General features: G+C 39.8%; 1 protein-coding gene across 2 annotated transcripts in view; it reads right to left on the reverse strand.

The window, feature by feature from the left end:
* Nucleotides 1-22,586, reverse strand: part of LOC127117089 (uncharacterized) — a 96,616-nt gene extending 74,030 nt beyond the window's left edge. Inside the window, exons 1-2 of one of the 2 annotated variants that reach the window (XM_051047418.1) lie at nt 22,471-22,586; nt 20,780-22,260 (exon numbers count right to left, since the gene is read on the reverse strand). In XM_051047418.1, the coding sequence (XP_050903375.1) occupies nt 21,110-22,243 (1,134 nt within the window). In that variant the 5' untranslated portion in view covers nt 22,244-22,260; nt 22,471-22,586 and the 3' untranslated portion in view covers nt 20,780-21,109. Of the gene's footprint in view, nt 1-20,779; nt 22,261-22,470 lie in introns of those variants that run through there. The other variant, XM_051047422.1, reaches the window with a different exon arrangement.
* Between the last annotated feature and the right edge of the window lie 686 nt (nt 22,587-23,272).

A 23,272-nucleotide genomic window follows, 5' to 3' on the forward strand; every position in this document is an offset into this window, starting at 1 on the left:
TCAATCAAACAACTATACTCATGATTGTGCTGAGGAGACAGATAAAGTCTGGGGATACGACCCACTGGAGAAAGTGACGGGGCACCAAGAGGACAAACCATCAACCGCCGAAACTTCTACAAGAAAAACACCCATGCTAGGGGAAAACTGCTGCTGGAGAAAACGAAGTCTTCAACAACACCTACTTGCGACTGTACTGGGGAACAACCCCAACAACTACTTTGTTTGAGGAACAACCTCAACAAAGATCTGAAGAAAGAAGATACTACCAAACCAGGAATATGAACGAATGTCTTACCTGTTGGGAATCATGCCACCCTCGGGAGAGCACTGAGATATTCTTAAGTATCCTTTCAATCTTGTGAATGTTCACTTTGTTTAAAACAAAAATTTTGAAAAATTTGATTTGTTTAAAACAATGACATTTTATCAATTTAAAACATGCAAAACATTTGTTGAATTGAAACAAATAAGAGTGCAAATAATTGGATAAAAAGCTCAAATTGATTTGATGGAATGGTAGTCTGCAAATGGCAAGACTCCATAGATCTGTACAAATTTGAAATCAGTGATATATATTGGAAGAGGGCTACATTGAACATAATGACCTTTCCTCTACCATTCTGAATTTTCGATGTATCCGAAGCTTCAGTTGACGACGAATCGAGAATCTTCTGACGAAATGACGACTGATGAACCAGAAAGTCTTGTCAGGATGCAGTTACTTGCCAGATCCCTAATTTTTGCCTAGATTGCCCCAGAGTGAGGTACTCAATCTAGCGGGATGCAAATATATCTCTTTTTTAAGTCTCTAATTTTTGCCTGAATTACCCTTGCGGGTTCTCCACCGAGACGCTCATTTTTGCCTAAGCCGCCCTTTCGGGTTTTCAACTTAGCGAGCAATTCTGTTTTTTCATTATTTTTTCATTTGCATATACTTTTTTTTTAGGCAAAGTATCTCTTAACTGCATCTGAATTCACAGGACGAGTGAAATCCTCCCCATCCATTGTTGTAAGCATCAAAGCTCCGCCTGAAAAGGCTCTCTTAACAACATATGGACCCTCGTAGTTTGGAGTCCACTTGCCCCTGGAATCGGGCGTGAAAGACAAAACTTTCTTGAGCACGAGGTCACCTTCTCGGAACACACGAGGCTTGACCTTCTTGTCGAATGCTTTCTTCATTCTCTGCTGATATAACTGACCATGGCACATGGCAGTCAATCGCTTCTCTTCAATCAAATTCAGTTGGTCATATCGACTCTGAATCCATTCAGCATCAGTCAACTAGGGACTTGAGGGTATAATTTTTCTTTTTTCTTTTGGAAAAATTTTGAAAAAAAAAATTTTCCTGGTTTTTGATTTTTTTTCATTCTTTTTCACCCTCTTTTTTTTTTTTTTTTTTTTTTTTTTTTTTTTTAATGTCCCAGTTTGACTGGTTTGCTGATTCTCGTGATACAGCTGAATGAGCTTCTTTTGTGCTCAAGAAAGCGGGTAATCTCGTCAGGAATCCCCTTCAACATCATCTTCCTCTGCCTCAGATACAAGGACTTCAAGATTGGGAGATGGCGTTGGATCATTATGTTCAATGGGTTTAGAAATCCCTGCATAATGATTCTGGATAATGAAAAGCTTTTGATATTTAAACAAGCAAATCAGTTATGCAGATGAAAAAGCTGTTTTTTGTTTTTCAGGGTTTTTTGTAATCACTGATTTCATGCAAAAGCAAAAAGTGAAAACAAATGGAAAAACAAATGTTTTAGCAATGCATTAATTGAATGAAAACATCATTGTATTAAATGCTGCCAGCAATGTCATCACTTCTCCTTTTGGCATGGGAGAAGGGTTTTAAACAAGATGAACAAATCACGCTGACTTATGAATGACCGTAGGAACATCCACAGCGACCCAATTGTGGCAGACACCACCAGGTATGATGAAATTGTTCAAGTCTTCTGCGTCCTCTTCAATGATAGCAGCAGCTTCTTCGGGTTGATTGGCATGGATGAATCCTCCACTTGAATAAACCATGCTCCTTAAGTGCCCCAGAACAGTAGCCAATGCCAGCCCGGGATCGGTTATCTTCAAGTTCAAGCACTTTCCCTAATCCAGCAAATGCACCACATTCAATGGCCAGCTTTGCATCACGGTAGGAAGTGAATGAAGGAGACTTCTTCTCAATTGGTTTATCAATAGATAAAGCTTGGAACTGAGTTCCAACTTCATCCTCTGCATCAATGTACGAGAAAGAAGACAAATTACTGACCAGGAGAGCCTTTTCTCCCCCTACTACAACCAATTTCTTGTTTTTCACAAACTTCAACTTTTGGTGTAGGGTGGATGTCACGGCGCCAGCCTCGTGAATCCATGGTCTGCCCAAGAGACAGCTGTATGATGGGTGAATATCCATTACTTGAAAAGTGATCTGGAAATCACTTGGTCCAATCTTGATAGGGAGATCCACTTCCCCAATCACGGTCTTACGCGACCCATCAAAAGCTTTTACAACAACCCCACTCTGCCTCATAGGAGGACCTTGATATGACAGTCGTGAGAGTGTGGATTTTGGCAATACATTAAGGGACGATCCAGTGTCCACCAACACATTGGACATTGCATCGGATTTGCAATTCATTGATATGTGTAAAGCCATGTTGTGGTCTCTTCCCTCCTCAGGGAGATCAGCGTCACAAAAGCTCAGGGTGTTGCAAGCGGTAATGTTTGCAACAATGCTATCGAATTGTTCCAGGGTGACGTCGTGATCAACGTACGCTAGGTCCAAGACTTTCTGCAGGGACTCCCGATGGGGTTCTGAATTCAGCAACAGAGAAAGTATGGAAATCTTGGAGGGCGTGTGTAGAAGCTGGTCTACAATATTGTACTCACTCTTTCTGATGAGCCTCAGCATCTCATCAGATTCTTCATCAATAATGCCACTCGGGCCAGCAACTGAAGAAATGGGAGTCTTTGGTACGGAGGAGGAGGGTTTGGCAACATCAAGTGCCGGATTCTGAACATTCACAGCATTCCCTACAGGGCGCTCAACAGATTCAGAAGAAACAGCAGGAGCTTTGGCAGGTGCAGAAAACATACGACCGCTTCGGGTCAACCCACTAACATCAGCAATAGTGGTAACAGAAGTGGACGGCAGAGGAACCTCAACCCCATCCTGGACAGCAACAGGATTGTACCGGAATGGCACAGCTCTATCGGATGAATACGGCACAGGGCCGGCTGGTTTGATGATCAAAGCAGGGGAAGCCGTTGGTTTGTTGCTATTATAACGAATAACAACTGGCTCAGGTATCTTGAACACTGGTGATATGACATTCACCTCAGGCTCAACAGTATCCACATTGCGATTCTGGAGAATCTCAATGGCACCTTCATTCAACAATTTCTGCAGCTCACGGCGGACCTGATCACAGCCCAAGCGGTTAACAGAACAGACACGGCACTTATCGTGGTTATGCTCCAAATAACTGTGCTGACACAGCATTTTATGTAAATCAACCAACGATTGCCGGATATGGCTGACATATTTCACCTTGTACTTCCCAAGGTCTTCCTGGATCATATTCACGGATTTCCCATGCGAAGGCAATGGGTTCCTGGTGACATTAGGGTTAGAGTCTTCAAAACTCAGGATTCCGCTTCTCATAAGGTCTTGAACCTTATTCTTCAGCGGGAAACAGTTCTCAACGTTGTGGCCCGGAGCACCGGAATGGTAGACACAATGCTGGTCTGGTTTGTACCACCATTGCGGGTTGGCAGGAATAGCAGGAGGATCCCTGGGAGAAACCAATTTCCTCTCCAACAAGGAGGGATAAAGCTCTGTATATGTCATCGGAATAGGGTCGAAGCTGACCTTCTTCCTATCATAGTTCACATTAGCCTGATTGGTTGTACTTCCACGAGGCTGGTAAGCCTGTTGCTGTGGACGCTGCTGTTGCTGTTGGTATTGCGGTTGTGGATATTGCTGCTGATGCTGATGTTGTTGAGCATTATCCTTGAATACAGGTGCCACACTAGCCACCTGGTGCTGATGTCCGGCACGATGTGCAGGCTTCCTCTGAACAGAGGGTCTTCGATGCTTGGGCTGAGACTGCACAGCATGCGCTTCACCTTCTTTCCTCTTAAACGCTCCATAACGCTTAGAGGAAGAGCTATCATCTTTAGCTAATCGTCCTTCGCGGACGCCTTCTTCAAGACGCATCCCCATGTTCACCATCTCGGTGAAATCAGAGGGAGCGCTGGCCACCATTCTCTCATAATAAAATGACCCAAGAGTCTTCAGAAAGATCTTGGTCATCTCTTTCTCTTCTAACGGTGGAGTGATCTGAGCTGCCAGCTCACGCCATCTCTGGGCGTACTCCTTGAACGTCTCTTTGTCCTTTTGTGACATAGACCTGAGTTGATCTCTGTCAGGCGCCATGTCAACGTTGTATTTGTATTGCTTGACGAAAGCTTCGCCAAGGTCGTTGAAAGAGCGGATGTTGACGCCGTCCAAGCTCATGTACCAACGGAGAGCAGCACCAGACAAACTGTCTTGAAAGTAGTGGATCAAGAGTTGATCGTTGTCTGTTTGCGTGGACATCTTTCTGGCATACATGACCAGATGTGCCAAAGGACAAGTGTTCCCTTTATACTTTTCAAAGTCTGGGACCTTGAACTTAACAGGTATCTTTACACCGGGAACTAAACAAAGTTCGGCTGCTGACTTGCCGAAGAGATCTTTGCCTCTAAGAGTTCTCAATTCCTTTCTCAGCTCAAGGAATTGATCGTTCATAGCATCCATTTTCTCATGTACATCTGAGCCCTCAGACGCTTCAGAGTGATAAATGGTGTCGTCTACCCTCGGCATGGTATGCACGACAGGAGGAACAGGAATAGGGACCGGGCTAGATGCCGGCATTTGAACAAAGGTTGGAGCTGGCAGATCGGGCATAAAGCCAGGAGGCATCCCCCAAGGAAAACCGGGAGGCATGGCATTTGGCTGCTGGGCACTGACAGGCACCGTTGACGTAGCTATTTCAGATATTACCGTCCGCTGAACGGGAGTTGCTGGTTGAGGAGCAGGCTGATTCTGGGCAGCAAGAAGTTGCTCCATCAGAGCGCCAAGTCTGGCGACTTCATCTCTCAAACTCTGATTCTCTTGTTCCAACTGCTCCATGATCCTTGCAGAGTTGACCCTTGTATAATACCGGTGAGTCAGCTTGTCTTCAAAATAAATGAAGAACAGATGTTAGAACCGGAAGACCAGAAAATGGGTACCTGTTTATGCAGGAATGATGCATGAAATGCTTGTGCAAATGCTTTAATTTTCAAGGAACCCTTAGGGTATTTGTTTGCAATATTTTTGAATATTAAACATTTTGATTGCTCATGGAAAATATTTCATTCAAAATATTAAGACAAAGAAGTACAGCATTCTTTTAAATATTACAAAGAGAAAAGGTAAATAACATCCTATGGATCCCTATTAGCTCGGGATGTTGGAAGACGAGAGGTGCACAACTTCTTGATCTCTCTCTCATAGGCGGCCTCCATATCAGCTTTCTCCTTTGCAAGTTGATCATACTTCCTTTTCCAGAATTTGGATGACTGAGGAAGCAGAGAAGTCCAAGTGTCGTTCGGATCATCGATCACTCGGTGCTCGAGAAATTCAACCATATCATCTTTCTCCTTGAGCTGCTGCAGCAATTCCTCTCTCTCGCGGATCCAGGCACGCGAAAGGTCTTCTTCTCTCAACTCCTCTACACGTTGGGTAGGGAGGGTTGAAGGCCCAGCCACATCCAACAGTGTAGGTCTCGGATGATCATATGGCATCAGGTAGGTAGCAGCCCTCTGTCTGACCCAAGAGGTGTAGGGCTCCAAAGCAATGCAATTCTTTGGACCCAATTCATTCCTACTCTTTATGCGAATATTGCGCCAAGCGCGGACAAATCTGGCTTTGAGGCCTTGGGGATCTTTACCCTCCTGGAAGAATACACCTTCTAACAGAATGTTATGGGGTTTATCTTTTAGGGGGAACCCAAGCTGACGACGTGCAAGCGTAGGGTTGTAGGTAATCCCACCACATGTACCAAGAAGAGGCACATTGGGGAATTCACCACAAGAATTGATGATCTGAACGGTATCATACACGCGATCATACCAGGTGATATCATCATTGGTGAGAGACATGAGTCTCTGAGACCACCGTAGACATCCCTTATTCTCCTTGAAAGCAACTGTCTGCGGCAAGTGCGAAATAAACCACTTGTACACCAGGGGTAAACAGCAGACAATGACTCCTCCATTCTTCATATTCCTCAGATGCATGGAGACATACGCATCACCCAACAAGGTCGGAACTGGGTTAAGAACTGAAAAGATCCTAATAGCGTTCATGTCGACGAACTTGTCGAAGTTGGGAAACAGCACCAATCCATAGATGAGCAGCACAAACAGAGCCTCAAAGGCATCCTCACTCATGGCCTTCCCATAGAAAGTGGCTTGAGCAATAAGGAACTCGGAAGGAAAACCCTGAATTCCGCCTTTGGTAGTCAGATTAGCTCTAATCAGATCTTCATCTATGTGTAACAGGCTGGAAATCTCTCGAGCAGATGGAATACTCTCTAAGCCACTGAACGGCACTTGATCCAGAATCGGAATCCCAATAAGGTGAGAGTATTCTTCCAAGGTTGGCAGCAACTAGAAGTCCGGAAATAAGAAGCAATAATAGAGCGGATCATAGAACTGAGCCAGAGTGCTCATCAATCCCTCATCCACCTGAGTAGTCAATAGCGGCAGAAGCTTCCCATAGCGAGCCTTGAAACCCAAAGGATCTAATACATATGATGTCAGATTCCTTAACTCTTTTACATCGGGCTGCTTGAAGCTGTACTTCTTTGTGTGCCTTTTCGGTCTTTCCATGTCTGAAAATTTTGCAAATAACCCTTTAAGTTCCTTGAAAATTCTCTTTTTTGATGACATGAATGCGGATGAAATGCGTGAATGCATGAATGCAACAAACACACTCAAGGATCAAGCAAAGCACACCAAACAAAGGTCGTGGGAAAGCTCTATGTATCCCTAATATCAATCATCCATTTTGGTGGATTTAGGTTTTCACCTTATCAACACCCAAGTTCCATTGATATTAACGGTACATGAACCGGCTCTAACATTCTTAATATCAACCAGCCGCTTTGGTGGATTTTAGGTTTTACACCTGATCCGGGATCCATTGATATTAACAATGTTTGAACGACTCAACCACGAATCACGGGTTTGTTGAGAGTCACGAGCATGGAGTCTCGGTTAAGAACCACCCAAAGGGAGTGTACTAGGGTTTAAACCTGCCAGACATGTTCTATCAGAGGTTCCCATAATCATCGTTCCATCTTTCGAATATTATCGGAGGAACGAATACTCGTATTCCAAGAATATTCTCAAGAGAAACTCTTATGAGTGTAGTATCGCGTAACAATCGTATCAGAACTGACATCTGAACGACCTCCGCACTACGGTCCTAAAAATAGGCCAAGATGGGTTTGGTAAACTAAGGTCCTTGGCTTCTGCGGAACATGATTGAAAGAATAATGCCTAACCACAAATAACTTGTGTGACATTATTAGTTCAACATGACCTCCACCAAGTGAATGGACTCGCAAGTCAACTGGCTAAGGACTACTCCACACCAGTCAACAAGACTATGCCATTCTCCTATCCTAGAGAGCACTCGAGTTCGGGTATAGAACTCATCTCACAGATCACCAAAGCAAACAGCAATGTATATCAAGCAATTCACACATTACAATCAATACATTCATCCCAAATTGTACAAAAATATGTCACAAATAAATGATACATATCATACAACAATGGTGAAAAGTAGGCAATACCACCAGGGAAGGTCTAATGTTTTCCCCAGCAGAGTCGCCACTTTTCTGTAGCGGTGTATTCGTCGCTATATGATCTATCGATTAAATCATAAGCTATGAGATACATTGAAAATTTTCGAGTCGCCACCGCACTTTTATTTATCCAAAGGACTGGCTAAAAAGCGAACAAAAGCCTAAGAAGTTTTACACGTAGAAAACTAATAAAAAGATCAGAGAGTCTGGGTAAGGGGTAAATTACGCAATGGGAAGGTGTTAGGCACCCACTACGTCCTAGGTACTCCTAGGGAGCCCTTTTCACACTTGTTATGCTAAATTGTTATTTATTATGACAAAAATATTGTGCAAACATGATTGGGATGATGAGAAAAGAATATACATTTTTTATTGGGTATTGGGTTCGAACGGATGAACCCGTTGCCTACGTACCTTCCATCAAAGGTAAGGATCAGAACGCCGTAGTTCGGCTAAAAGATTTCCAAAAGTGGGTTAGGTTCAATTTTAAAACACAAACCCTAGGTCTTACGTTATCCACGGGAGAAAACTCAACCTTATACAAACAACAACGTCCACCATGTGAGAACAGCTTCAACTTGCCAGGGAGGGGTTAACCCTATAATAGGCAAGGAAGGCTTACAATTCAATCACTAAAGACAGAAGGTGAGATTAACATCAACCACTAAGATAAATCAAACCTATAGCTCATGTATGAAAACATTAATGGACAAGGCCAAAACAAGTGAATGAGTGAAGTTACTGATTATGATTATGAAAATGGAGTCAAAGTATGATTAAGATCAATTCAAATAAGTATTATGAAATGGAGTTTTGAAAAAAAGTCAAGGACTTGAGTCCAGGTTTTTAGTTAGAAAACATGAAGATGTTTGCACAACACTTATGTCAAATTTAAAAGATAAAGTGTGAAAAGGTTTAGGACATAATGGATGATGAATGGATGAAGGATGGATAGTAAAACTTCTTAGGGTTCACTTCTTGAGATCATATGGGAGATGATTCAAGTGTGTCCTTTGGAATAGCAATTAATAATAGAAAACAAACAAAAATGAAAGGCGGATATCGGATGCCAATCACTGGGCTTATACCAATCTCCTAAAACAGAATGGGATATCAGATGCCACTCAATGGTCTTACACTAATCTCCACAGACAAAGAAATAAAAAGCGGATACCGGATACCAATAGATGGATTTACACCAGTCTCCTAAAACAGAACAGGATATCAGAAGCCACTCAATGGTCTTACACTAATCTCCTCAGAAGAAAACAAGAAATGAGATATGAAAGTCAACTGCCAATCTGTCTGGACTTAGGTTAACCCCACAGTATGGTCCTAGGAAATCCAATGCCACATTACAGGGACTTATAATGGATCCTCACATACAAGAACAAAAGCAACAATATGATCACAGGAATGCAAATGCCAACTTACAGGGACTTATAATTGCAACCTCTCATACAAACAGATGAAACAAACTATGATCACAGGAAAGCAGATGCCAACTTACAGGGACTTATAACTGCAACCTCACATACAACAGATAAACAAATCAAAATATGATCACAGGATAACAGATGCCAACTTACAGGGACTTATAACTGCAACCTCACATACAACAGATAAACAAACTATGATCACAGGAAAGCAGATGCCAACTTACAGGGACTTATAACTGCAACCTCACATACAACTCCAACAGATCAAATTATGATCACAGGATAACAGATGCCAACTTACAGGGACTTATAACTGTATCCTCACATACACACAGATAAACAGAAGATATGAGTGACCAATGAGGTCTTACACTCTATCCTTCCATATCACAGGAGCAAAGGCCAAAACAATGGACTTACAATTGTCCTCAATGGGCAATCAACAATAATAACATCACAAAACAGATGAGATGATCATGCGTTAATGGCAATTGATGATGATGATAAATGCATAGCATACAGGCAAGCAAGTGCACATGAAGCAATCAATCAATCAATGAATAGCAAACAACACACTCTAAAGCCAAACAATGGGGGCTCACACAAGAGGGTTTGACTTTGAACGTCCACTGTAATGGGTGAAGGTTGCTCTTAACCTGGCCATTGAGGGGCTCAGGTGAAGCAGATGAAAAGGAGATGAGGGGTGTGCCTCATTGCTTCAATCTCATATCAGAGAGAGCATCAAAGAAAGTGTGGGAGTTCAGAAAGTAGGAACTCTCTCCACATTATTGACTCGATTAGATCTTGGGTATTTATCTCATTGCTTCAACCATGTAATGGGAGCAAAGAGAGGACACACTGAATAGTGGGGGATAGATTACTTATCCCTACCTTCCACCAATTGCCTTACTTGAAGGACTTTTCCTGCTTGGGACAATTATAAACAAACACAGGCATTGCCTCTTAAGGAGGACTTCAGACAGTTTGCCCGGTCAAATAACAGACCGGGTCTCCAGACTACATGAAGAAGAAGTATTTATACCTCAAAGCAAATGCTAAAAAGCAAAGCAAGCAAGTTCAAAGAACTTAAGCAACTAAAGTACCTGAAAAAGTCAAACTTATTAGCAAACAGTTCAACAGTCAAAATCAAAGGCAAATGGATAAACAAAAGTCAACCACAGAGGGACCAATTGGGCAAGGCACAAAGACTCAAGCATATGAGTCACCTACAAAACAAAGGTTAGCACATTTAACAATCAAACTAAAACACATTTGAATGATCCTCAAGGCATTGGTGCTTAACCTGAAACAGATGAACTCAACATAAGCTTAGAAGACCACTAGGACTAGCCTAGGGTCAAAGGTGAAAGAAAAGGTCAAGGCAGCAAGGAAAAGTCAACCCAAACCAGGACTAAACATTCAAGAATCATTCTCAATTGGATTCAAACTTATATCATGCATCATGGTCAAATCATATGCAAAAGGATGCAAAGCATGGCCAGAGAAGCATACAAAAGTCAACAGCAAAGACTTCATTCAAAAGTCAACTCAAACAATCTCAAAAATCGTGAAATAAATCACACTCAATCCTAACATCTAACATAGCAAGCATGTCAAATTTCATGGCATTTGGATGAGAGGAAGGCAGTCAAGTAAAATCATGAAGTCAAACCAAATTCAAGTAAGCATGGTGAAAGTCAACAAGCATGGGTCAACTTCAAAAAATCATATCAATTTGAAAACAGAAGAGAAATGAATGAGATTAACACCAATGCAAAGCTCCAAGAGTCTAGATATCACATATGAAATTTCATGGTCATACAATAAAATTTGAGAATTTCACAAAAGATTTGGCAATACATAGCACAAAAAAGTCAACAAATGACCAAGTATGGAAGAAAATTCTCAATCAAATGGAAAACAGCAAGATTAATTCCAAGAAAATTCATACATCAATTAGACATACAAGGGATCATTCATGCAAAATTTGGAGTCATTTGGATGTAGGGAAGTGTGTGAACAAAATTAGAGAAAATGCATGATCATGGTATGACACCAAATGCAACACACAACTTCAAAAAAATCATAACTATCAATCCACAAATGATAAATGCACAAACTTTATATGGAAATGAAGGTCAATGTGTCTAGTTTCACCACAAAAAATTTCAAAGGCATTGGATGCAATATGACAATTTCACAAAAAAGAATGGCACAATGTATCATTTTGGCATACATGTCAAGAAAATAATTATCATTAAAAATCCAGCCAATGGAAAAATGATTAAAATTCATAATAAAATTCTAGACACATTCATGAGTATGAGGGAAAAATTTCAAGATTTTTGGATAAAAATTGAATTGAAAATGAATTATGGAAGTTTGATGAATAATTGATGAAATATTGAACATGAAAGCATGGCAAATTGGTCAACTAGGAGTCAACCGATGGCAAACTTGTAATTCCGGGCTCATTAACCTAAACTACTGCGTTTTGGCAAGGCAAATAAAATGTTCCTATTGGCTCCCAGCCAATGGAACAGTAACACGGCCAACAAGTTGAAAATTCTGAGTTTTGGAAAAGCCCTAGGGTTTCTAACATGGCAAAGGCATTCTTCTCACTCATGTTCATGAACAACAATCACAAACAGCATCAAAGATCAATCATGACAAGGTAACATCATCATTAAGCAATGTCAACCAACAAATAGAATATGAAACAAGGTGAATTTCTGGACATGGTTATGTTCATGCAAAACAGCAGCAGGGCATACATGTGTAGTTACCAACATCCACACCAAAACTTGGTCAACAATTACAACAGCATAGCATTTAACAGGATTCTTCAATACAACCATAACACAACAGCAAACCAACCAACAGGATATAGCACAAAACATATGGTTTTTTGGGTTCAAGCATAACAGCAGCAAGGCATGCTTCATGATATTTCCAACATCAACACCAAAACTCGATCAGCAAACAACAGCATTCAACATGGTTCATGTAAATTTTCTAAGCATGTTCATAATGTTTTAAACTGCAGCAAGGTATATTTAGCATGGCAGCTCATGTGTTCATCAAAATCATCATTAATTGAAGTTCCAACCGACAAGCAACCAAACAACAGCATGGCTAACATGTATTCATCATCAATAGTGTTCATCACAAACAGCAGGGCATTCATGAGATTTTCTTGGCAGCTAATGGCAGCAAAACAGCAGGGATAAACATCATGGTATCACCAACATCAACATAAACTCACTTAACATGGTAAGCAAAAAGGTTCATGCAACTTTTAAGCAACCACACCAAACAAATCAAGTGGAATCTCCAGGCATGGCATAAGTTTGAAAACAACAGCACACATCCATGTTCTTCATGCAAGCATCAACATGAAACAAATTTCGAATAACCATTACAACAGCATAGTATTGACAAATCACATGAGCACGACTCATGCACCAACAGACCAACAACAAGAAAGAAAATGCTGGACAGTTGAGGCTTAACAGCAGCAGGGTTCAGCAATAGCAGCAATGGTATTCATCATTATGTACTTATCATAAGCAACAGCAAGTAAGGTTTCCAAGGAGTTTCAAAATTGGTTGCAAGGTTTTGTCAGCAATAGTATCATGTGTGCATTAACATCCAAACAAAACAGACAACAGCATGGTAGTAACAAAATTCAATAGCAGACCAAACACAATGTAATAGCATAACATTATCACTCAAATGGCATCCTAACACAAACAAAAGGGCACAATCCATGTGGATTTCTGAGCATGGCATGGTTCATGGTTTAATAGCAGGGCACATTTGTGTTGTCACCAACATCAAAACAAAAATGACTCGACCAAACATACATCAGCATGGTAATGGTAAAGCAACATCATTCAGCAACATTTATCAACCCTGAACAAAATAAACCTAACCAGCCTCAATGCTCATGCAATAACTAACATCAACTAACATCAATCAAAAACAGCATAAGCACATTCATGCAAAATTTGGACAAATTCATCATGACAACAGCATGCCTTCATCAATAATATGCAGATTGAAATTTCAAGATGTCCAGAATCCATAATCAATCATACCAACAGCATCATTAATCATCAAGGAACAATAATATAGCATCACATTTTAAGGAATCAAAGCAAGCAAGGTGAATCGAACAGAAATAAATTTGGACACACCACATGAAATCCAGATTTCTTGGCCATGACATAACCATTTCAAGCAAGCCAACATTCATTTGAATCAGCATCAAACAAACTATCCAAAGCACATCATGGCATGGTAAAAGGAGGAAGTCGAATTGCTTACTTGTTTTTGAAGACAATGTGAAACAGGATTGTATTGAGTGATTCAGGGCAAAACAGATGGCTCTTGTGCTTTATGTTGATGGATGATGAAGCTATTTCCACTCCAGAATGCACAAGCTAGCTTGAAATGATTTCTGCCATTGCAGGATGCCTTGAAGATGCAGAGCTAGGGAAGGCGTTTCAGTTGAGAAATGATGATGAGAATATGCTCAAGATGTTGTCCAGACAATGAAGGAAGCAAGAGGAACTTGTGTGCTTTTATGATTTGAACAGAAAATCCCAATCGTCCCAAATGCAAGAAAGAGAGTATCTCTATTTTTCTGTGTGGAGGCTGCCAAAACTAGGGTTGCAAATGACAGCAAACATGCTTTATATTTGCTGTTTAAGTTTGGCTAATGATGTGTTAAGCTGGTTTTTGCCTAATGATGCCTTTTGCAAATTGCTAAGTGTGCATAAGTGGGGAAATGGAGGGTGTGTTTGCTGCGAATGGGCCTGCAATCAGGCTGCTAGCAGACCATGTTTGTGCTGTTTGTAGTGGTACATGTACTGCTGTACTTTGCTTTGGTCATATGAGGTAATTGCAAAAAATACCATATTTGCATTTTGGTCCAAAATAGTGGTAGGATGGTGGTATGACCATGAATTAGGACTTGAGGCAAGTTTCAAATGTGATTTTAAACCTTTCCCAATTGGCCAAAGTGAGAAAAAGTGCATAAATCAAAAAGTCAACTGTGAGTCAAACTTTGATTTTTAAAGGAATAGGTCCAAAAATGCCATTTTGATTGGCAAGGTTTTAGGTCATGAAATTTATATTTTTGGAAAGAGGATGAAAAATGTGGTTTGTAGGAAAAAACCCTACCAAATTTGGCCTTATGGTTTGAGAGATATGGCTTGTTGAAGTTCAAAAATTGGTGAAAATGATTTGATCATATCTTGACAACCACACATGGGATTTTGATGTTCTTGGACTTTTTGAAAATGGGAGAACAAGATCTTCAACTTTCATGTTGGGCAAAAATTCATTTGAAGCTTGTATCATGATGTAAGTTGAGGATCAAGAAGTTTCCATTTTTGGCAGTTGAAATTACAGGTCCACTTTCTATTTCTGGAAAATTTTCTGATTGACTTGATTTTCTTCCATGATGAGGTTTGACATGATATATGAGGCTTATACAAGCATGAATGAACTCCTTCAGATCAATTCTATCCATCAAATTCTTGATTAAATCAACTGTTGACCAAGTTTGACTTTTCTAGGGTCTTGAGTGACTGGACCACTTCTGATGAATTCCAAACCCTAATTCCCTGAGACCTTGACTTCAAATGATGTCACAAGATGTATGAACCTTTGATTATTGATCATGGTGCCCAAATTCTGCAAGAATGGCCACCATGCATTGCTTTGACTGACTGTTGACTGATTTTGACCTAATTGCTTCATCTGCAATCAACAAGGTTAGACTGACAATATTTTTGTACTTTTTGAATAATAAACATATGAAAAGCAAGAATATACAAATGCAAAGTATGCTTGGTGATCAAGAAACAAACCACAAGGCAATCTACCCACTAGAAGGGGACAAAGGCATGCAATGATCCTTGAGGTTATGATATGAATGATATGGGCCATGAGGGATCTTAGGGCCCAAAATTGGGGTCTTACAACAACAACAACAACAACAACAACAACAACCTTATCAACCGCACCCTCAAAATCAACAACAATTCCAAGGGAACCAAGGGTTCCAACCTAGAAGCAACTATTATCATAACCAAGGTTATGGAGGTGGTTCTTCTAGCCGTCAAAACCCTCCCCAAAATCCATATCAATCTCAACAACCGCCGGTCGTCAATTCTAAGTTAGAAGAGACATTGACGCAATTCATGCAAATGTCAATGGCCAATCAAAAGAGCAATGACGCGGCTATAAAAAATCTCGAGACTCAAGTTGGGCAACTTGCCAAGCAACTCGCGGAACAACAAACCGGTCCTTCCTTTTCGGCAAACACGCAAACAAATCCTAAGGAGTATTGTAAGGCGATCACAACGAGAAGTGGGAGGGAGTTGATGAGTGAGAATAAAAAAAGAGTTGAGAGAGAAAATGAGGAGGAAATAGTTGAGGAAAATATTGATGGTGAAGTGGGGGAGTGGAGTGAGGGTGAAGAAGTTGAAAAGAATAAAAATAATGGTGAAGTTGAAAAGAAAAAAGGTGTGGAGATTGAGAAAAATACAAGTGATGAGGTAATAGGGGAGGTAGTAAAAAAGCCTAGATGGAGGAGTTCTAGAGTTGCAAAGGGAAAGGAGGTAGTGAGTGCTACTCCAATCCAAAACCTTCCTTATCCTCATGCCCCGTCCAAAAGGGAGAATGAACGGCATTACGCCCGGTTCATGGGTATTTTTAAACAATTGCAAATCAACATTCCGTTTGCCGAAGCCTTGGAGCAAATGCCCAAGTATGCCAAATTCATGAAAGACATACTTACAAAAAAACGGAGGCACACGGAACCTGAGACAATCTTGCTTGATGCACGATGTAGTGCCATCATTCAGAAAACCCTCCCTAGGAAGGAATCCGATCCGGGACGAGTCGCTCTATCGGTAACCATCGGAGACACCTACATGGGTAATGGCTTGATTGATTTGGGATCTAGCATCAATTTAATTCCACTGTCCATTATCAAAAGATTGGGAAATGTTGATATCAAGCCTGCGAAGATGACTTTGCAACTTGCTGATAAATCTACCACTGCACCATACGGAGTGGCTCAAGACATGTTAGTCAAAGTTGATAAATTCTTCTTCCCGGTTGATTTTATTATTATTGATATGGAAGAGGATGATGATGCTCCGCTCATCCTGGGCCGACCATTCATGAAAACCGCGCGCATGATGATAGACGTAGATAACGGTTTGATGAAGGTAAGGGTCCAAAATGAAGAGGTAGCCTTCCATCTTTTTGAAGCCAAAAAGCATCTCAATGATAAACATGATTCTTTCTGAATCGATGCCACAGAGGAGAAGCTAGTGGAGGTCGCAAACCAGGTCCATATTTCTAATCCTTCCGAAAGACCTCTTATCGGAGTCTACCAACTTTCGACCAAAACTAAAGAAAAAAAGATGGAAGCATGGTTGAATGAATTAGAAGCTTGTGGAGAACTTGTCTATCATAAAGAGACAAGGGAAGGCGTGGATATGACAAATATAGTGGAGGAGCCGAAACTAGAGCCACATTTGAAATATGTGTACCTTGATGATAACTGTGTTAAACCCGTGATCATTAGCAATAATTTGTCCACAAACGAAGAGAATCAATTGATGCGGGTGCTAAAAAAGAAGGAGGTTGTCAAATTAGTGGAGGCCGGGATGAATTTTTCTATAGCCGACGGTGAATGGGTGAGCGTTGTGCAAATAGTTCCGAAAAAGGGTGGTATTAGATTTTATCGAAGGTTCATCAAGAACCTCTTGAAGACAACAAATCCCTTGAGGAGGTTGCACAACAAAATCGATCCCGGAAGCTCTAAAAACAAAATGGATCCCGGAAGCTCTAAAAACAAAGTGGCCAGCGAGAGCTGTGCTATACCGCTTGATGCTCCTCTGTGAGCATCGCACCGTCGAGGTTAGCCGACGTTAAACAAGCGCTAGTTGGGAGGCACCCCAACATTGTAAGTATTTACTGTTTTTTGTGTTGTGTTGTGTTGGGTTTCTTTGTGCTTAAACCATGCTGTATGAACATGAATTGCTGCCTTTGAAAAGGCAATTGCTGTCATGCTCGCTTGCTGTTCGCTAGGCGAGGCAGTAGCGAGCTGATTCGCTAGCTGCTCGCTAGGCGAAGCAGCAGCGAGCGCTGCATGACAGCACTTATTTAAAACCTCAGCAGGGCACTCAATTGGCCCAAACACAACTTTTTTGTTTTTGCAACTCTGCTGAGGCAATTTAACCGAGCACTCTCCACACTCTCTCATTTTCATCTCTCTCACAATGGCCTGTGGACAGGCCTGTGTTTGGTGAGGGGACGGGCGCTTCAGGTGCTGCAGCTGATGATGATGATGATGAGGATGATGAGGCTACCGGTTCTGAAGCCGGTAGCGAGGAGGATTCTGAGCCCTTAGAGGGTTGAGTTTTTGTATTTTTCATTTTTATGTTTATTTCTTTTGTAGTTTCGGATTCTGTATTTTGTACTGTTGGGGTGTTTTGTCCCCCATGAACAATTTAAATTTTCAGTAATGTTATTTATTTATGTTTTTAATTTTGTTTGTTTAATAAATTTTTGGGTGATTAAGTGGCAAACCTTCTAGATTGGTTGCTCCTCAAGAAGTACCCAATGAAGGTGCATCCGAGCTTGGATGGCAATGATAAGAATAAACAAGTGAATGAAGCTAAGGTACATGGTTACCTCCGGCTAGAATGTTAGAATACATTAGGAACTTTACTCTTTTTGGTAAATTGAATATTGTCTTTTTGCAACATAATTGAATGAATGTTTCATCTAGAACTTTAAACCACAAATTGTGAGGAAACCTCCATTGTACACTTAAATGCTGGATTCTAATAAATTTTGTTAATTCAAGTGATTCATGCTTTGTCTTTTATTATTGTGAAATTGTGGAAGCAATTAGAAATGATCAAGGCACTTGTTTTCTTTCGAGCACAACTACATCCAAAAACAAACTTACCTGTGAGCAGAGAGAGTATTCGTTAACCCCTTTGAGCTTAAACACTTGAATCTCAGCTTGAAATAAAGCGAGAATTCAAAAATCTTTTTGTTACAACCCGGAAAATCTTGATTATTGTTCTTTTGCCGTAAAAAGTTAAGAGCATTCACTTAGGGTGAGTAAGAAATAAGTTGGGGAGAATTGGTAAGTACCACAACTCTTGAAAATAGAAATGAAAAACCAAGCAAGCATTGAAAATGAAAATATAGAAAAGAAACATCTGTTTTGTAAATATGATGTGAAAGAAAAGAACAAAAATAGAAAGAATGAAAATGAATGCTTGCTTGGAAGAAAAATAGTGAAAAATAAAAATTGAGATGTGGAATATGTGTTGTGAAGGTTTCAAATAAGAAACAAATGAAACAAAGTCGAGATATAATACTGTGAATGTCTCTTTTGCATCGGCACTTTCGTTTCAATGGCCTTAGAAATGACCCTTGTTTGTTAACCTAACCAAGCTTTAACCGAAAAGCCCTTAGTGATCTTTATGCTTCCACAGTACCATTTTTAATTGTTAGACATTGTATGAATCTATTTGATTTCTTCATTGTTTGTTAGAGAGTGAGATTATTCCCGCGGTTGCAAACGCATAAATTCTTCATTCCTTATTCGAAGAGGAGAGATAGGGTGATTCATTCAGAATAATATTGTTGTAGATAGATAAATATTTTGCATTGCTATTAAGTTTTAGTTCTTGTGTATTATTGTATTCGAACCATTGGAAACTTGTATAGGCTGATTTCGCTTGTGTTTGAGCCGTTTATCCAACTTCGGAGAAACCTTTTTCTTAAAGCAAATCCTCTTGTCCTTCAAGAGGCATACTTTGCTTGAGGACAAGCAAGAATCTAGTTGGGGAGAGTTGTTAGATGCCCAAAAGTGCTTATTTGAGCTATCATATGTGGGCATCTTTCACTCTATTTCCTTGCTAAATTGTCAAAACCACCTTTGTTCTAGATGAAATGCATTACATTGATAAACGATCTTGGTACCTTTGATTTGTGTGTTATTGTGCAGGAAGAAGGCATGAAATAATTGAAAATGAAGACACAAGAAAGTTGGCAAAGGAACCAAAGAAAACAAGCATTCATCAGCCTGCTCGCTAGGCGAGGGCTGTGGCGAAGGCCTCGCTAGGCGAGTTTCCAGCGAAAAGCTCCAGTAAAATGCCAATAAATTCGCCAGGCGAGATCCTTGCGAAGGTGGTAGCGAGTTCGTTCAGTTTTGGTGAAAAGCGCAGCCAACACTCACTCGTTAGGCGAGGCTCTAGCGAGTTCCCAGCGAGGATTACAGTAGCCAAACCTCTCAACCTCGCTGGAGCGAGGGTTGAGGCGTGCCCTTCGCTAGGCGAAGGTTTGTTCGCTAGGCGAAGGTTTGTTCGCTAGGCGAACATGACAGTTCAACAGACCCTGTTTCTCTGGGCACAGGTGCCTTGTGTGCCACAATTAGACCCTCGCTAGGAGAGCCTTTCTGCTCGCCTAGCGAGCATGACAGCCCAGCACAGGTCTATAAGTAGCAAGTGCCACTTTTGAGTGCCATACCTAGTTTTTACAGCATTTTTCCACTTTTGTACTTTCTTAGAGATATTTTCCAGCATTGTTCTTAGGATCTTTTATGCCCTAGATTTCATTTCTCTTCATCTTGTAACCATCTTCTACAAAAGAAGGTGGATTCCCATCCAACATCGATTATCCGACTTGGATGTTGATCAACCTTCTTCCGAAACTTGCCGACCAAGCTACCATGAAAATGAGTAGCTAAGTCCTCCATTTGTCAAGGTTAGATGTAGGTGATTACTAGCTTTGTGTGTAAATGTAAGGATCTTCATGTGTAAACTCTTTAATGGTGAATATATGATGAAAACTTTGTTTCTATTTAAAACTCTTTGTGTTGGTTTATGATCGAGAGATGTTTACCAACTCTTGACCTAGGTTTTCATCCAATCTTGTTTGTTAGCTAGAGATAGTAATGAATGATTTTGTTCACCATAAGGTTGAACCAAAAAGTTTTCATTTTGATAGATTGTGTTCGAGAGAAACAATGGATCAAAATGGGAAAACTCACAATGTGTGTTCGAGAGAAACATATTGGGAGGACTTTGTGAAATAATTTATCATCTAAAGGAGTTTATAAGATTGTTGACCGAACAAATACATGCAAAGTGATCATCGAACCCTAACTTTGGCAATATTTCTCATTTGTTCAAACCATAACTTCTACCGCAATTTATTACCTTTTTATGCAAGATAACGTGACAAACCAACCAAAACCTTATTGTTACATTGAGTTAGAATTAATACAACCATCGAACGGCGGTGATATCTTACAATCCCTGTGGATACGATAACAAAAACCCGACACGTAAATTTACAACCAACAATATCACAAGTAACGGATTGATTGACAAATTTGACAAAAAGGAAACTTTTATTTATTTCAAGTAATTTGGTATTAGAGGTATGATCAAATCGTAAGTGTCAAATATTACATCTGGATAGCTAGCCCTCCCTCTTTACATTCAACAGGGTGTGTGCAGCACACAAATTTACATACCAATATTTTAAAATGCTCTCTAATTAACAACTCACTTAGTTACAAATATGACTTATTATTATTGACTACACATGAGTTAGGGTATGGTACCCATCTTAATCTGTGGCTAACCTTGCCTTAACCACTTTATTTTACTATTAATATTATTTTCTTTCTTTTCATATTAAAGGATTCCATTACATATTTCACCTTTGATGAAAATGGAAATACTTCCCAAACAAACTACCATTATAATTTCCCTTAACGTTAGAATCATTGGCAACCATACTTTCTGACTTCTGCTTACCCCTACCATGTCGTCGTGGAACATAATCGCTGTCTTCACTTTCAGACGTCTGCCAGGATTTACGCCGCATCTGAAGATTTGCACAATGAGGACACAAATTAGGCTTCCATGCCCCATTAAGTCTTTTTACTCGTTCAAACATGTAAAATAATGATGAACTAGGGTGTCTCTCTGGACCCTCTACAGTATATTTCAATCCCAAATCATCTGATGCTTGAATCTTTACAACCACAGAAAAGCCAATATCCATTTTTGGATTGAAAACATTTCCGTCATCAACAGCTAAATAGTGAAACACAGTGACCATATAGGGATTTGGATCAGTTATACTCTTTTTCTTAGACTCTATAACAACAAGACTTCCCCTCCTTCCCTTACCATAGAGAACATTTGTATATTCTTTTACTTCTCCCCATGCATTGATGGTTCTGTTAGAATTAACACCCCAACTGAAAATGTATACCTCTCCGCTATTTGCAATAGAGGCGATTTCAGGAACAGGTATCTCAAGATACCCCTTATCAATTTTTTTAATTATAATTTCCAAAGAAACAATAGTGAAATCGGAACCGTTGTCTGCATCATGGAGAGATAATGATGCCTCTTTATCACTTCTCTCAAATTTGAGTTCACATGTTGACGACCTATCTACGGTGTATAACATCTTGGTCACTTTGGTAACTTCATCATCACTATCACTAGGAAGTTCATCATCATCATCATCACTGGGAACTTCATCATCATCACTGGAAACTTCATCATCACTATCACTGGGAACTTCATCATCATCACTGGAAACTTCATCATCACTATCACTGGGAACTTCATCATCATCACTATCACTGGGAACTTCATCATCACTATCACCGGGAACTTCATCATTATCACTGGGAACTTCATCATCACTATCACTGCAATCACGTTTGTTCTCTGTATATGTCACATCGATGAATGCATATCTACCTAGTTGTACTCGACATGGATAATCTGTGTAATCGTTGAAGAGACTAGGACCGTTGGGATTATTTCCCATGTCAAATTATATTTTACCTACAACACAAATTCGTTACATAAGAATTAATACCGCATAAATGATCATGAGTTACATGCAATTGTAAAAGGAATTGTAACAAGATAGCACAAGAAGTAATAAAACACCACTTGCAAGGAAGAAACATTCTAGATCTCACCTCTACATATATATTTTTCATAAGAATAGTTTACGTAATAACAAAAATGGAGACTTGAAGTAGAAGATACCTAATTCGAAGTAGCTTCTAACTCTGCTCTTGTTTGCTTTGCACTCTTAGGTGGTTAATGTCCATATGAAAGAATGGTATAAATAAACAGAAAATAGAATCCTTGCAAATAAAATGAAAGAGAATTCTTGTTGATCATATTAGACGGCATCTAATTCTTGTTGATCATATCTTCCACACCACTTCATATTTTGAATGCCCACTATTTCTTTCTTGATTGATGTTATTCAGATAAATAACAGAATCTTTGATCGGAATTGGGTTCAAAGTTATTTTGCTTTTATTAGATTTTTCTCCACCTTAGACAAAAATAAAATTCTCTTGTATAACAAAAAAATAAAATAATAATAATAATAATAATAATAATAATAATAATAATAATAATAATAATAATAATAATAATAATAATAATAATAATGAGTTTACACTACTACATAAAACACTTTTCACATACGATAAAAGTGACGTTAACAAATTCTGTTTGAGCTCAGCAAACACAGTGACGAACAACTATCCACCTGCTCTAAAGTGTTGTAGAAAGCTCACATATGCTACAAAGATAGACTAGACACTATCTTGACAACATAATTACTGGTGATTAGTAGATATATAGCCGTAAACACACTAGAATTTCACTTAGCCATCTTTCCTACTAAATGATGAGTTCTCCATTCAGCCTAACAATATTCAATTACCCAATGAGATTGCCAAAAAAAGGATAAAAACCACCCGCCATTTATGCTCAATGCAACTCCAATCAGTTTTCTCATCTCTCAATCCCAAACAAGACATCCATTTCGATC

This window comes from Lathyrus oleraceus, chromosome 1 (genome assembly GCF_024323335.1).
Source record: "Lathyrus oleraceus cultivar Zhongwan6 chromosome 1, CAAS_Psat_ZW6_1.0, whole genome shotgun sequence".
Lineage (NCBI taxonomy): Eukaryota > Viridiplantae > Streptophyta > Magnoliopsida > Fabales > Fabaceae > Lathyrus > Lathyrus oleraceus.